The 17406-nt window shown below is 35.7% G+C and overlaps 1 protein-coding gene across 2 annotated transcripts in view; it reads right to left on the reverse strand.

Moving 5' to 3' along the window:
- Window positions 1-17406, reverse strand: part of IL1RAP (interleukin 1 receptor accessory protein) — a 144415-nt gene that overhangs the window by 21265 nt on the left and 105744 nt on the right. For both annotated transcript variants that reach the window (XM_070371819.1, XM_005897674.3), the window contains exons 5-8: window positions 9536-9701; window positions 8986-9057; window positions 6959-7085; window positions 4344-4492 (exon numbers count right to left, since the gene is read on the reverse strand). In XM_070371819.1, coding sequence (XP_070227920.1) covers window positions 4344-4492; window positions 6959-7085; window positions 8986-9057; window positions 9536-9701 — 514 coding nt within the window. The remainder of the gene's footprint in view (window positions 1-4343; window positions 4493-6958; window positions 7086-8985; window positions 9058-9535; window positions 9702-17406) is intronic.

A 17406-nucleotide genomic window follows, 5' to 3' on the forward strand; every position in this document is an offset into this window, starting at 1 on the left:
CATAAGCTTTCAGATAATAGCAAAGGAGGGGTCATCATCCAATTCATATTATAAGGCCAGCATGGCTTTGTTACTAGTCATATCACTGCAAGGAAAGAAAATCTCAGACCAATATCTCTCATGAACAAATATATGAGCAAATTCCGTAACATAGAAATCTTCTAAGATATTAGAAAATCAAATACAGCTATATAAAAAGGGTAATAAATCCTGATGATGTTGGGGTTTACCTCAGAAATGAAAGGTTGTATCAACATTTTGAAATCAGTCAATGTAAAGTATAATATTAATAGAATAAAAGAGTAAAATATAGGATCATCTCAATGGATAAGAGTCTGAAAAATTTCAAGATACATTCATTAAAAAAATAAAACGAAACAAAACTCTCAGCAAACCAAAAATATAAGCTTAATACTTCATGTAGATGAAGGTTGTCTACAAAAACTTACAAGTAGCATCATACTTATTATGAAAACTGAATGTTTGCCATCTAAGATAGGAAGCAACGCAAACATGGCTGTTCTCCATTTTTGCTGATTGTGCTACTGGAGGTCCGAAAGAGTGAAACAGTCAGGAAAAAGAAACCAAAAGTAGGAAGTCTGGAAAAGCAGTAAGAGTCTGTTTATTCGTGGGCTTTCCAGGTGGCACTAGTGCAAAGAACCTTCCTGCCAATACAGGAGGCATAAGAGATGTGGGTTCCATCCCTGCGTCAGGAAGAGCCCCTGGAGGACAGCATGGCAGCCCACTCCAGTATTTCTGCCTGGAAAATCCCAGGGACAGAGAAGCCTGGAAGGCTGTAGTCCACGGAGTTGCAAAGAGTCAGACATGACTGAAGCAACTTAGCATGCACACCATGATCAAGTGTATAGAAAATGCTAAGACCACACACACACCAAAAACAGAAACCCTATTTAATTAGTGAATTTGGAAAGGTCAAATGGCCATAAAAGTTAATTCCATGTTCTTTTTTTTTTACAAATGTGCAATTTGAAAATGAAAACATTTAAATATTATATATGAAAGCATCAACAACATAACAGAGATAAATTTAACAATATGTGTGAAAGACTTGAAACCAAAAAAGAAAGACAAGCATTGCTGAGGATATTCAATTAGTCCTAAATAAATTAGACATCATGTTAATGAATTTAAAAACTCAATATTGCTAAAATTTCAATTCCCATTGAATCGATTTATAAATGAATTTGCAATTCCAATCAAATCACAGGAGCCTTTAATGTAGAAATAGACAAGCTGACAGTAAAATCTACATGAAAAATATATGGTCCCTGAATTCATCTTGGAAAAGAAAATGTGGAGGAAAGGACATAAAGTATATGAGCACATGATTTCATGACTTACTTTAAAGCTGTCCATCAAGACTAAGTAATATTGGACTAAAGACAGACAAACAGAGTAATAGAACATAGTAGGGAATTCAGAAATAGACTAACATTAAGAGAGTCCTTTTTTTGGCAAGTTGTAAAATCAATTCAATAAAAAAAGAAAAAGAGAGACCTTTCAATGTGGTTTCTGTATGGGAAAAAAAAAGACATGGGTCATAAGCCTATATAAAAGTCCTCATAAATGAAACGTTGTTAATATAGGGTTTAAAAAGTACCAACTATAATAGAAGAAACTATTAAATGGACTTCTTTGTCAAGAAATTCAGAGAAGGACCCCTACATATAGTATATGAACATGAACACGAACACAGATATCACCTATGAATCTCAGCATTAGCCAGCCCAGAATAGAATCCACATGAGCAAACACACAGCTCTTCTGGTACTACTAAGTGCACAAAGAACCAACCGTGTTATATGTAATATGAATATAATTTCAGCAGAGATCATCTGGTCTAGTGGACACACTGTTGCTGCTACTGCTGCCAAGTCACGTCAGTCGTGTCCAACTCTGTGCGACCCCATAGACGGCAGCCCACCAGGCTCCCCCGTCCCTGGGATTCTCCAGGCAAGAACACTGGAGTGGGCTGCCATTTCCTTCTCCAGTAGATGCACTAAGCATTCCATATTCCTAAAGCCATTCGTATTAAACCATTGGGAACACAGCCTTCTGTGAAAGAAGAGTTACTCAAAGCAGCTCTGGTGGACAGACTTCCACATCACTCCTAGATTCAACATGATTTCAATTGATTGTTTTGATTCTATCCATCTGACACTGTTATTAATTTATTATTCCTCCATAATTGTTTCCTTAGAATATGAAACCCACAAAAATGTTCCATACCTAAAGAATCTGAAATCAAGTCAATTTGAATCAATTCTACCTACTACATTTCAACTCTACTACATTTCTTTTTTTTTTTTCGTTTTATTTTTTATTTTTTTTAATTTGATTTTATTTTTAAACTTTACAATTTTGTATTAGTTTTGCCAAATATTTCAATTCAATATTCATATCAAGTATTAACATATGAAAGAACCATGAGGCTCTGAACTAAATTAACTTGATCAATTTTGCATATCACAGACCTTAATTATACTTGAGTATAAAAGCCTTTGTCAAAAAATACCTACAAAAATCTTGGGCAAGTAATAATAAGATCTAACATAAGGAGAACAGCCCTGGGATTTCTTTGGAGGGAATGATGCTAAAGCTGAAACTCCAGTACTTTGGCCACCTCATGTGAAGAGTTGACTCATTGGAAAAGACTCTGATGCTGGGAGGGATTGGAGGCAGGAGGAGAAGGGGATGACAGAGGATGAGATGGCTGGATGGCATCACTGACTCAATGGACATGAGTCTGAGTGAACTCTGGGAGTTGGTGATGGACAGGGAGGCCTGGCGTGCTGCGATTCATGGGGTTGCAAAGAGTCAGACACGACCGAGCGAATGAACTGAACATTTATTGAGCATTTAATATTTATATATGTTTATATGCCAGTAACCGTGCTGAATACTTTAAAACAACTTTGTGAGGGAGTGCTATTATTAATATTTTGCCTACTTTAATTAGAAACTGAAGCTCAGAGAGGTTAAGTGATTTTTCCAAGGTCATAGAATTGGACAGTATTCCAACATAGGCCGTCTGTGTCTAGAGTACAAAAAATGAATTGCAGTATTATGAAGAGGTTTAGTAGTACTCTTAGGAACTTACTTTGGGAAACACTATCTTACAACATGCAGTTCAGTCTTCTCTTTTTACACTCCCTTCTGAGGACCAGAAGCAATGAACTATTCAGAATCAATCCACTAAGTCTCCTTAAGAGGCATATATTTCAGGCTTTTGCTCTTTACTTCCTAAGTTGTAATAAAATGCTAAAGTGAAGCCTGTTTGTTTTTTTTTTAATCAGTTTTAAATGAGGTTTAAGTCCTATTGCAAAATGCAATAGTTTTAAACTTAACATTTTTAATTTTTTTGTGTATATATTAAAGGCTCTAACTTTGACATAGGTCCAAAATGATTCTGAATGGGTTGACTTCATGTGATGAATCATCCTTATTATTATCTAGATCACTGAAAAACATTCATGAAAGGATTCATTATCTAGGGTTCTTTGTTAGGTGAGAGACCCAAAGAAAATCTTAGACACAATATGTTTTAGGAGCAACAGCTCACACAAGAAAGCTTTATGATTTTTATTTATTGTAGGAAAAAATTGTAATATCAACATAGAAATCATTTCACATCAATTTAAGTAATAGTTTTATTCATTTTCATTTTAGCAATTGTGGCTAGTGGTATATTAAAAACCTGCTTGAGATATTGGCACAGAGTGTTGAAAATTATTTTTAAATTATATTTTTGAGAATATTTTATATCTTACTTTACTTACATGCAATTAGATGATTGCTATTTATAATGTTTCATTATTATAGATAATGCTTCTAAGAATATCGATAGGGACATAATTCTCTTTCTGTTAAGTTACTTGTTCAAGAAAAATTCCAAAAGTATTAGGTCATATGGTATGACCAGTATTTATGACTTCTGAACTCTGCCATCAATGATTTCTAAAATGGTCTTTACAATTCACCAATGATATGTGGTTCTACCAGTTTTGTTATATCTCTGAGAACAGGAAATATTCTTTAGTTTTCATTTTTCTTTACAGATATGGCACTGTGCCTCGTTATCATAATCATATGAAATTTTTAAGTCACATATGGGCATTAAATACTAAAACCATAAGACATCATATTTTTAGTATCATTATATAAATGGAAACTCGCAAGATTTTTCATTCAAGTTTAATTCATCACTACGTGTCAGAATGTGCTAAGTGATAGAGCTCTCGTTGTCAATTTCTCCTTTTTCTTTATTCACTGGAGGGTTACATTTAGACTTCACACATTCATCTGCTGAGTGCATCCATTACCTTTCTGTTTCACATTGGCTGCTCTGTCAACCTCCCCTTTGGCATTTCTGGCATGACAGACATAATTGCGCTTGAGATCCTCAGCAGTAACTTTCTTGATGCTCAAAAGCTGAGTTCTTGTCTCGTCTTCTGTTACTTTCAGAATTACACTAGGAATAGGAAAAAGAAAATCAAAGCATTAGTGAGATTCAAGGGCCAAAGGCTGTATGTAAATCAGACAAGTAGATAATAACAGATCTCCCAGGTGAGGACAGACAGAATGTCAATAAGCTGTGTGCTCATGATCCTGAAGATACAAAAGGAGACTAGCCTCTGGATTCTAATATCATTCTTTACCATCTATACTACACACAATTCCAATATCTAGATTCAACACCCAGCATTAGCATCATACTACAGGTCACTCTGCAAAGAGAAGGGTCTCCTTTCCTCAAATATATGAGGCAGGATGCAGCATTGATTCAGTGAGAGGCTTCTGAGGCCTGACCCCTTCGAATTTTGATTGAGGTTTTGCACTTACTGGTTATGTACTTTGAGCATGGTAAGTAATCTTTCCATGTCTTAGTTCCTCCTTTGAAAAGGAGGAAACTGGCAATACCTACATAGTGCATTGCAAGTATTAACTTACTCAAGAATTCTGAGGATTGAGTATGTTAATTCATAAGTATTAGAACAATGCATGCCTACATTCTAAGTCACTTCAGTCATGTCTGACTCTTTGCAACCCTATGGACTTTAGCCTGCCAGGCTCCTCTGTCTATGGGATTCTCCAGGCAAGAATACTGGAGTGGGTTGCTATTCCCTTCTCCAAGGATCTTCCCGACCCAGGGACTGAACCCATGTCTCTTATGACTCCTGCACTGGCAGGTGGATTCTTTACCACTAGCGCCACCTGGGAATCATTAGAACAATGCTTAATAAATATTCATATAAGCTGTTATTATCATCTCACAGTAATAGCTGATGCATTTCAGGGATTCCCAAAACTTGGATTTTGCACACAGATTGAACATTTTAGTTAAAATGCTGAAACCTCCTGGTTATATCCTAAAGAAAGAAGAAACTTCTCAGAGCAAGTAAACTTTGTGAAAATAAGTATATCCAATTCTCTGCAAGTCAGAGATCAAGTGCTTTGGGTCTAAGATCAAGACTGAAGATCTCTCTGAACTACTGTGCTCAAAAGGAAAAAAAAAAATTCTCTCTCTTACAGTTGACTGACATCCAAGTTCTTATGAGGTTTACTGTCAGTCATGAAATCTTGGTTAAGGGCTGTGATGGAGTTAACCTAGGTTGAACTGCACTGCTCAACTATGAACAGTGACTTGTGTCTCAATAGCAGCAAGGAGGAACAGTATGACTGTCATTACTATTCATTCATTATTTTTATAAGGGTTGGAAGCGCAATGTTCAGAATTCCTGAAATGGTCAATAACTCTCCTTCTGTGCATTCAGTCACATCTTTCATCAATTCCTTCAGCAAAAACTGCTCCAATTTCAGGAAACTCCTTCTGTATCATTAAATATATTCTGTTTCTTGAAACTACACCTTTGTATATGATGTAAAAAAAATGATTTTTTTTCTTTTTACCAGGAACGTACTTTTATTTCTTTCTCCAGTTTATTTCTACTTATCCTTCAAATCTTTATTTAAGCCATGTATCATCTGAGACGTATTACCTAACTCCCTAAAGCTAACTGGAACTTCCAACTAAATCTTCCCAAATATCCAATACTTCCCTTTTACTGCATTTATCACATTGCACTGACATCTCTGTTGTATCATTGTTATACCTGTAAAATCTATGCAGTTAGGAACTAAGTATCTTGCATATTACCCTATGATACTTCATAATTTCTGTATAAAGTCTGAGTTTACTACTAGGGAATAAATATCTTTTAACTTCTTGAAGTTCAAGTAACCTAAGATCTATCAGCACATAGATGATAAGGTCTAAGTTTTCAGAACTACTTTGTCATGCAGTTAGCTGCTCATTTTTATTTATTGTTGCAGTCTTCCTTGCCAAATCAAGCCAATTCAAAAAATGTCATGTTTATTTATGTCGTGACCCAGTGTGTTATTTTAAAAGTGAGTTATATTACCACCTCATGCACTTAAAAAATAAAATTTAAAGAACATTAATGTTTTTAGTCAATATTAAAAATTATCACTTATAAATGTGATATATGTGCCATGAAAATTAAGAAAGGAGAGGAAGGAGATAGGAAATATGTGCTTACTGGGAGATAAGGAACTAACACAACTATCTGAGGCACAAAAACATAGGCCCAGACTCCAGACTTGAGAAACAGAACAGGGCCATGCTGGCAGGCTTTCCTCTGTCTACAACTCTAAATCCTGACCTTTTCATTCAGATAGGATATTCATTCCAACTGCTTTCAAGCGGGTATCATAAAGATAAAATCATCAGGTAGTATCTGGGACTTGGATTGCAAGTCTGAGAATCCTGTTTTGGGATAGAGCAACTAAAGACTTGAAAATGAGGCTGATTTTTGTTACTGACAGGCAAAAATTAGAATTTTCATCAATTAGCATAAACCAGAAGGCATTAGGTGGAGGAACAAGGGTTAGTCACCCCTGTCAGTGTCCATGATACCTTTCATTAACAGATACGTCAATAGTGGTGTCCTCTGGCTTTTTTCCATCAATGGTCCACCAAATCTCATTGCGAGAGTCCTTCAGGTAACTAAAATAGACTTTGCAGGGAATGAGTAGCTCTTCTCCTGAAAAAAGCAAGTTAACTCATGAGTTTGTAACTATCACATGGTTATATTTGTTGTATTTTGTGAATAATCAGAAGTTATGAAAGTTCTATGTGCCTGTAAGCTTACTTCTGACTAATTTTCAAGTGGACTACCATAAGGTAATGTACCATACTTCAATACTTCATTGCAAAACAAACAAACCAGGAAAAGGACAGCAGCTTTTTATATAAAATTATTAGAATGCCCATCTTTTAATAGAGCCGATATATGTCCTAAAACGACAGTATTTGTTCAAAAAGGCTCTGATAACGTTTCTTTTCTTAGCCCTAAACCTCCATGGACTGCTCTTGTCCTTTGTTATTTCCCTCACCAACAATGAGAGATGGAGGAATGGTTATCCAGATATTTGGTCCTTTGCCCAGAGAAGATGAGGTGACGTCATTGCTGAGAGGACTGACCAGGCAGGCTGTATCTTGAAATATTCAAGTTATCACGGTTCAGTCAATGAGCTTAAAGACAACTTACAATAGAAATTGTAACAACAGCAGCAGACTCACTGAGGACTTTGAATGATTCCCTGTGCTAAATGTTTTAGCTACTTATAAATAGATACATTTTATTTTAATATATTATGAATTATTTTTAAATTAATGTTTTACAGATGCAAAAATTGAAGCTTAAATGCTATCCCAAGGTCAAATTGCAAATAAGTGGCAGACCAGGATTTCACCCAGACTGACCTTTTGTTTTTGTTTGCCCAGAACAGTTCTGTTTTATGCTTGCTTTCCTAGTTAGTTATTAATATTGACTGCTTTCATTCTCAAAAGGTGTCCAGGTTGAGATGATAAATTATATTGTCATCCCAATTTGAACTGAGGTTTGTCTCACTGAGTGGTCATACTCTAGCCTCTCTTCCAATGCAAGGTTTTTATGCCATTCTCTAGACAGTTGCCTATAACAATATGTACAAAGACAAAGTGACCACGGATTCAGGCATGCTTTTGTAACCATAATATGACAGAAGAAAGGCATTTAGATGATTAATATGGGTTTACCCTGATGCCAGAAAGAATGTTCATATTAATATATAAAACCACTACTGAGTTTAGAAAATCTGGTCCATCCAGGATTGGCAGATTCCCTCAGTGTGGTCTTGTTTTTTTCACAAGGCAGATCACTATTTGAAACTGTACCTTAATTTGAGGGGGTTATTGTTCTCCATCTGAATTGAACACTGCTTCTATTATCTTTAGAACATTTTAAACAAATTTTCTTTTATATCTTTCATTGGGTTGGAATTGAATATATTGGGAAGGATACAATATAGAGGATGTTAAAATTTTCTATGGTTTTCAAGTTAACTTGACAGGCTTCGTGTCAGAAGAACAACATATTATGCCTTAACTGGTCAGTTTCAAATAATTCTTGTGTAGAATGAAAAATATGAAAACTAAAAGGAGAAGAAGATAGCCGGTGTAAACATTTGACAGTGTTCAAATCAAGAATTACCAGTTTTATTAGTTATTACCTGTTGAATTCCCAGTTCTGCCTCCAGGCCCACTCCCCACTCCTTTGTAGTGGGGTAGAAGTTTAAGGAAGTCTTTTGCTCATGTTGAAGTCTCGGTAAACTAGAACCCTGCACATGCTAAAGTTTGCATCAAACAGAAGTCACTTATCAGGAGAGGAAAATTGCTCACAGAGGGAAAAGAGAGCATCTGCCCTGAGAGAAGCAGAGAATCGCTGAGCTGCCCAAGAGCTCAAAGAAGGAGCTCATCCCCAGAGCTGATTTATTTTCTGATAACACTTCTGTTTCATGTGTTTCTCTACAACAGCTCTCTATGCTCTTGCATTAAGTGACATTTTTAGTCATTGTAATTAAGAGACTCTAACTGCTATTCAAAGGCACAGCTGTAATTACCCGGTTCTTTCTCGTAGACCACATGATCATCAGGTGAATAGATGTGGGGAGGCATTGCATCGTTTGGGGAGCCTGTGGTAGAGAGGAAGGAACCAAGGGAGATGATGTCAAATCACGGACCTTTAATTTCACATAACCTATTTCAAAAATCTGCTCTTCTGTGAAGATTGCCCAACTTCCTGGCACAATTTGTCCATTCTTGAAAGGGCCCACAGTTCCATGTACAATCAATTACAACACTTCTTTCATTTAAAACAAACAAACAAAGGGAAAAGAATACATTAAGTATCCTTCATGTTTCAGACAGAACTATTTTATCCACTGTTTTTGCTTTCCAAAGCCTATATGAGGTAGATTCCTTTCTCATACTACTTAGAAATTAATTGATTTCAAGTCTTCCTCAATTGTTTTTTTTCTACATATTTACAGTAAACATAAAAGCTAAGCCACTTTTCTTTCAGAATTTACATACTTCTTTATAACAAAATATTAAGAGCCTGAACAAAATTATTGCACTTTGCTGTGTGCACTTAATACAAATCATGCTTACCTACCACCTTTACAGTCTGAGTTCTGGTGAGAGTGAAGGTTCGTCCATTTTCTGGGTATGTGACCACACATGTGTAATCTCCATTATTTGAAACCATGGCTATGATAAAGCTCAAGTTCATGCCTTCAGGTAGTACATTATTAAAGTTATGTATTTTACGACAGCCCTAAGAAGAAGTAAAGGAAAATATGTTTACATGCATAGAAAATACACAAACACATACATGCACATCTAACTTTGCACAGAACACAGACATATCTATGCTGGCTACACTTTTTACAAAACTATTTTGGTCTTATATTTGATGATGTTTCTGCTAAGAAAGAGTACAGTAATTTTTATTATCCTTTCTATAAAAGGGAAATTAATATTCTTAAACTAAAATATGAATTCAAAAGCACAAGGTTCCTGTCTCAAGACCTAGTATTCAAATTCTGGGAATTTCAAGTTAATAGTAAAGCAAGGTCAAAGTTTCAAAAAAAAAAAAAAAAAAAGGTTAAGGAAGCTTAAGCAAATGCATACACTGCTACTTAAAAAACAACTATTTTTCAATATTTCTTCACTGATTATGTTAACTCAGAGTACAGTCATGCTGACAAGCTAGGCTCTGCTTTAGATGTCTGGTTTTGGCATTCTTGATCATTCTGTTGAATCACCAGATCAGTTATTTCCAAACTTCTTTATTTTTCTTCTGTTTATCCTATTTTTAATTTGAATAGTATAGACTCCAGAATTTAAAAGTAAAGTATATTTTATGAGTCTTGGCAAAAGTTAAGAGTTTATTTGTACTCTAATTCATATTTTCACATAACTCAGTTGCTATTTAAAATTTTGATGTTGAAATATCTCATTCAACATAACTAGAATCTTGTTTCGAATCGCTCAGCCCCACTAATTGGCTGTATTATTTTACTGTTTTCTTTTAAAGAAAAGAACCAATACATCATATGTGACAAAAATATGCATTGAACATTTACTTTTGGAAAAATTTGTATTCTTCCTTTTTTTTTTTCGTATTTTTCTTTTAAAAATCAATACTTTATTTATGACAAAAAGAACTGGGCATCCTTAAGGTACTCCAGATCTTTAAAAGTCTAAGGAGTCTATTACCAGCTTGTACTTTCAATTTCCTATGTTCATACATTTAACTTTAATTCTTCTATCCTCGAGGTTTTCTTACTTCAATTCCTGGAGCATATGTTTTGAAATATGACAGTTCCACTAAGTGGCACATTTTGTAATTCTCTGTCACAAGAAATAACATCTTTTAAGAACAGTACTAAACTTCTGATTCATGGTGATGATCATCAAGAGGAAGATGACATATACTCAGTTATTTTTCCTGGATACGAATATAATTTATCCTGTTTTGATAAGTAGTGCCTCTAGACAATTGTCACCTCAACACAGTATTTCAACACTCTAAAGTTATCCACACTATAAGGCAACAAAACCCTGTATTCTTATAAGAAGTTTATGTCATATTTGGTTTAAATTGAGTTTATACTATCTATAGAACTATTTAATTTTTCTAGCAACTTTTGGTTAAACAGTTCAGTTATTTTCCTCTTTCATGTGTTAGCTTAGCTGTTCTTAAGTCCATGTGATGTAGACAAATCAGATTAAATATGCCTTAGTTTTTTGGGTGGAAAACAATGAGATAGATAAAGAGATATTCTAGATAACACAGTGCAGAGCTAAAACCCAATTTTTTTAGACAGCTGAGTAAAGGTCTTTCACTAGCTTCTTGATGAAGAATGAACATTAATCTTCATCCATTAGTTGAGGCTGAAAAAAATTATACTGAGACGTGTGCATTGAAAGGACTGATTTTGAAGCTGAGACTCCAATACTTTGGCCACCTGATGCAAAGAACTGACTCATTTGAAAAGACCCTGATGCTGGGAAAGATTGAAGGCAGGAGGAGAAGGGGACGACAGGATGAGATAGTTGGATGGCATCACCGACTCAATGGACATGAATCTGAGTAAACTCCGGGAGTTGGTGATGGACAGGGAGGCCTGGGATCCTGCAGTCCATGGGGTCATAAAGAGTCAAACATGACTGAGTGACTGAACGGAACTGAACTGTGCTTAGGTGTACTGCATCATTGTATCCTTATTCCAAACTTAGCAAGTCTAGAATGTTCTTATGCCCATTTTATAGATGAAAATACAAAGGCCTATAAAGGTTAAGTGATTGCCATTATCATAGAGCCAGGCAGTGTCAGAGCTGGAATTTAAACCTAGATCTACATGTTTTGAGGGACTTGCTCTTAATCCCACCGGACACTATCTCCCCACCCACTGTGGTTCTGACCCACCTGGGACCAGTCCCAGTATTAATAGTGTGATGTGGTTGTTATATGAGCTTAATTCTTAGCATTAGTGGTAATCTGGAAAAACATAGTTTTTGGTATAAGAAGTTAGCTACTAATACTAAACTTGTCAACAGCACTCCTTAAAAAAATGTCAAAAAATATTTTTTACCCACTGTAGTGTGTATATATATATATATGCATATATATATATATGTCAATAGCAGAAACTATAACACAATATTGTAAAGCAATTATACTCTAATAAAAGAAGATCCAAGGCAGTCAAAAGGTTAACAGTAAAATAAAACACACACAAAATTTTTTTTAACTCACCAAATATCATTTATGTAAAAACTATTTAAAACATATTGCTTTAGGAGATATACTATGTGAAATGCTTCAGACTCAAAGTCTTCTCATTCATTCATTCACCCTTGAATATTAATCAATAAACTGCATGCCAGGCACTTTTCCAGGTTCTGAGAGTACAGCACCGAATAGAACAAGAGTCAGGCCTCATGGACTTCTCATTAACAGAGAAATGGGATCTGACACATCTAAATTGCAAGGAAAATGTTACAAAACAAGCATGTGTTGATCTCTTGCTAAAGTCCTCTTTCTCTTCACCTTATTCCAAACTCTTGAGGATGGACTTGAAATATGGGCTGAATACACCTGACTATCATTGATTCTATGTGTCAGTGTTGTAAGTCAAGTTCTCTGAGATTTTCTCTTCTTTCCATAAGGTAATATAAAAATTATATTTTTATATTATAGGTTTTATATTATAGGATAGGTTTTCTTGGAGCTGATTTGATTGGAAAAATATTTCAAATTGAGGAACATTCCATACACAGGAATGGAAAACTTTGGAGTCTAATCTACCATTCAGAAAAATCTGATCATTCAAAATTAAATTAACAACAAAAACAATAAAAAGCTATTAAACCTATAAAATGTTAGAAGAGGAAATGAATAAAATATTATACATTATAGGTTTTTATGTATGTAGTGGGGGTAGCTTCAGGGCATTGTTGAACTAAAAACACCCATTAACTTTAGCCTGTAGTATCTGATGAGCTCTGCTTTTTATAAGCATCTGCTTCTCGAGGCCCTTCATGGACCTAAGACATAAAGGGAATTTTTGAACATAACGAATTATTCCTAAAAATAAATCCTTCATATTTTTGGTGATTTCAAAATCATTCACTTGGAATCCAGAAAAAAAAAAGAAGAACAGAGATCTTGATACCCAAAAAATAATAAAAATACATTTCTAAATATAAGAAATAGGTTAACAACATGTGGATTCCACTATGAAGTAGACATCTGACTAGAAGACAAGTCATTCACTGAATTGAGCCATCAGTTCCTCATTCTGAATTTGAAAGAGAGAAGTTAATAGGAGAGCAACTCTTCAACCACATAATGGTAGCCTTGGCAACCTACCACAGTATATAGGTAAAGATAAGCACAAGAACTGACTTTGAGATCCTCGAGAGGAAATAAATCATGTGGTGAGGTATGGGGTGTGGGTGGGCAGATGGCATGACTAAATAAGAACAAATATTTCCATTCAATAAGGCCTACAGTTTTTAAAGAACTCTATTAAGGAACAATGATGGAAAAGACACAGTTCTTAACCTACAGATGGAGATATGCAGCCTAGTGGAAGACTGCAACAAATACTATGAAAGGCATACTGGGACGGGGAAGTGGAGGAAGAAGACCAAACAGAAAACATTTAGAAAATCTGCATGGAAAAAGAAGATCTGAACTGGATCTTAAAGGACAGGTAGATTATTAAGTCATGCAGGAAGAGGGGAGACATGGAGAGGTACCCTCCAAGGACAGAAGAAAGTACAAACAACATCCCTTCATTACTCTTATAGCATTTTGCTCTCCATGTTAGCACTTAACTAACTTCAACATAATCATCTCTCTTCATTTATCTTATCTCTTTCTCAGAAAATTTACTTCCACGGAGTAAAGGGGGAGCAGGCAGATTAGTACTTCATCTGCACAGCCAGCAACTGCTCAATGCTGGACACATGGTAAATGCTCAATATTGGTGTTGCATGATCAAAATTATAAACTGAACCAGAGAAGCAAAGACACAATACATGGAGCTGCAAGCTCATGTGGAATGCAAATGATGATAAGATGGTGAGTATACAGACTTATAAAGATACGGGATGGGTGAGTTAGGATGAGTGGGGAAAGCAGAAGTAAGGATAAAAAGAGTTAAGCTGAGATACGAGGATAGAAGAGTCAAAAATATCTACTGACATTTTTGCTCCCCAAATTAAGTTGTTAAAAAATACACCACACTTGTTCAAAAAGACTCACAAAAGTTTTATACACCAGTCACTTTCAGTGAGCAGAACTATGTCACGCAATATTCGTGCAATAAAAATTGACAAAATCCCCTCTAGATGTCAGGCCTTGAGTTAGAAGCTAGGCATTCAGTAAAAACAGAAATGGCCCTTATTTCCATCATATCTTCTAGTCCAAACTAATTCATTCAATTTTTAATCAATTCCTAAATCCAAAATACATTGACTCAGTTTTGTGATATGTGCTTGATAATCAAGGGAAAGCAAAAGAGAGAAGACACTACTTCATACAGAAGAGAGGAATGCAATCATTACAGTAACAAAGTTGAGATATAAGTTAAGTGCCATCAAAACATAGAGTGGGTAATTCATCCAGCCTAATTCACCCTGAAGGAATCACAGATATTTGAATTGAGTTTAAGTTTAAAAGATGAACCTTTAGGTCCTCAGAAGCTCTAAAACTATATGTAAAATGCTGTGTGTATTTATGCATATATGGAATTGTGTGTATGTGTGTGCTCAGTCATATAGTTATGCCCAACTCTTTGAGATCCCATGGACTGTAGCCTGCTAGGTTCCTCTGCTTGGAATTAAACAGGTATAATTTGGAAAGAGAATATGATACATACTTTCTTTATATAATAGACTAAGTGCTGTACTATGCTAAGTTGTGTCAGACTCTGCGACTGCATAGACTGTAGCCTACCAGGCTCCTCTGTCTATGGGATTTTCCAGGCAAGAACACTGGAGTGGGTTGCCATTTCCTCTTCTAGAGGATCTTCCTGATACAGGGATCAAACCCATGTCTCCTGCATTTCCTGAATTGGCAGGTGGATTCTTTACCGCTGAACCACCTGGGAAACCATACTTCCTTTATACCAGAAGTTAAATATCACTGTATAGGGACTGTAGGGAAAGGAGAGATAAAGAACCAACCAAAATAAGTTGTCAGATCAAATTGAAATGAGCACTTGAAAAATAACATCTATTACATAGACCTTGTACTAACTTCCTGATAATATGTGCTAGGCCAACAAGAAGGCCAACCCTGGCAGTGTTTCAGAAATGTGCTTTACTGCTGGCACTTTCCAAAGATTTTCCTATTCCCTGACAGGTTTCTAAACAATATCCAACCAATTGTGATGAATTTCATACTGAAAATTAAAGGTGGATATAAAATGCCAATTTTAATGATTATACTAAGGACACAGACAACAAGCTTTTTTGAAAATTGATATCCAGAATGGTATCTATACTGTTAAATATCAATTGAGAGCATTTCAGCAGCTGCTATAAATGTAATACCCAAAGCATTCAATAAAGTAGTCTCTCCAATCCTCAGGAAGAAAGGGAACACTGACTTTGTTTGCATAAAGTGTCTTTGGGGAAAAAAAATTCAAATACCCAGTTATAACAATGAGGAAGAGTAACCATCCATTAATATGAACGTCAAAATGACTTGTCTTATTTTAAGGCTCATGTGTCCAAAACATTTAACAATAATAGTGAAAACAACAAGACTATACTTACCTGAGTCATGACCACTATATATCTGGTAGGCTCTGTGAATGAATAGGCAGCCTCCAATTTATATACATGTTGTGTTTCAGAAGTTCTTTCAGAAGCTGGCTATTTGAAATTCAATAAATGACACAAACCGCAGTTTGCTTTTCCAGGTTAGTTACAAATATGGGCTTACTCAACATTTACTGAACATCGATTTCACTCACAAGACTGTTGAATTAGAGAACTGTGAATTCTGGGCCTGGATGAAAAAAACTATGCCATGTAGAAGACAAGGAGAGAAGGGAAGGCATGTGGAGGAAGAAAGCAAAATCCTGCCCCATTTCCCTAAGACTCCAAGACAGAGATGTTGGATTTTCTATTCCCTCCAATCTCAATTTTTCTGAGCTCTTTCTGATTTCCCAGGGTCTTCTTTTAATAGGTTTCCTTATGTCTCACAGTCCAGTCTACAACCCAATCTGTGTTCAAAGATAGTCCTCCCCTTCAAAGTGCCCTTTGTCCCAGAAGTAAAGCCTGGACCAACCTTCTCTGTGGCCTTTCTGGAGAGCACAGGGTTTGGAACCACACAGAACAGGCCTGCAATTCCAGATTCTCATCCTATCAGCTGGATTGCTTTGAGTAGATTATATAAGAGAATGTGAAAAGTCTGGTCTCTTGATACAGATAGCATAGTGTTGAATCTTGGACAAATCACTCAACCACTCCACACTTCAGTTTCCTTGACTATCAAATGGAAAAAATAGAGTCTACTTTGAGTTGAAATAACTGAGTGAAATTATTAAAGCATTTAGGATTCCTGTGCTCAATAAATGTTAGTGATTATTGTTTGTATCTCCAAACATCCATTTCCTAATCTACCTAAGGATAATATCTACCTTGATGGATTGTGATGAGTATTATGTATGATGATATTTAAAGTACATAGCACAATGTATTGCCCTAGTGGAATGAAAGAAATATTCAGTTCAGTTCAGCTCAGTTCAGTCTCTCAGTTGTGTCTGACTCTTTGCGACCCCATGTACTACAGCATGCCAGGCTTCCCTAAACAACACCAACTCCCAGACCATGCTCAAACTCATGTCCATTGAGTTAGTGATGACATACAACCATCTCATTCTCTGTCATCCCCTTCTTCTCCTGCCTTCAATCTTTCCCAGCATTAAGGAATACTCCAATGAATCAATTCTTCACATCAGGTGGCCAAAGTATTGGAGTTTCAACTTCAGCATTAGTCCTTCCAATGAATATTCAGGACTGATTTCCTTTAGGATTGACTGGCTTGATCTCCTTGCAGTCCAAGGGACTCTCAAGAGTCTTCTCCAACACCACAGTTCAAAAGCATCAATTCTTGGGTGCTCAGCTTTCTTTATGGTCCAATTCTCACATTCATACATGACTACTGGAAAAAACATAGCTTTGACTAGATGGACCTTTGTTGGCAAAGTAATGTCTCTGCTTTTTAATATGCTGTGTAGATTTGTCATAGCTTTTCTTCCAAGGAGCAAGCATCTTTTAATTTCATGGCTGCAGTTACAATCTGCAGTGATTTTGAAACCCAAGAATATAAAGTCTCTCACTGTTTCCATTGTTTCCCCATCTATTTGCCATGAAATGATGGGACCAGATGCCATGATCTTAGTTTTCTGAATGTTGAGCAAAATGAAAGAAACATTAGTTTCCTTTTTTCTTTC

Source organism: Bos mutus, chromosome 1 (genome assembly GCF_027580195.1).
Source record: "Bos mutus isolate GX-2022 chromosome 1, NWIPB_WYAK_1.1, whole genome shotgun sequence".
NCBI lineage: Eukaryota > Metazoa > Chordata > Mammalia > Artiodactyla > Bovidae > Bos > Bos mutus.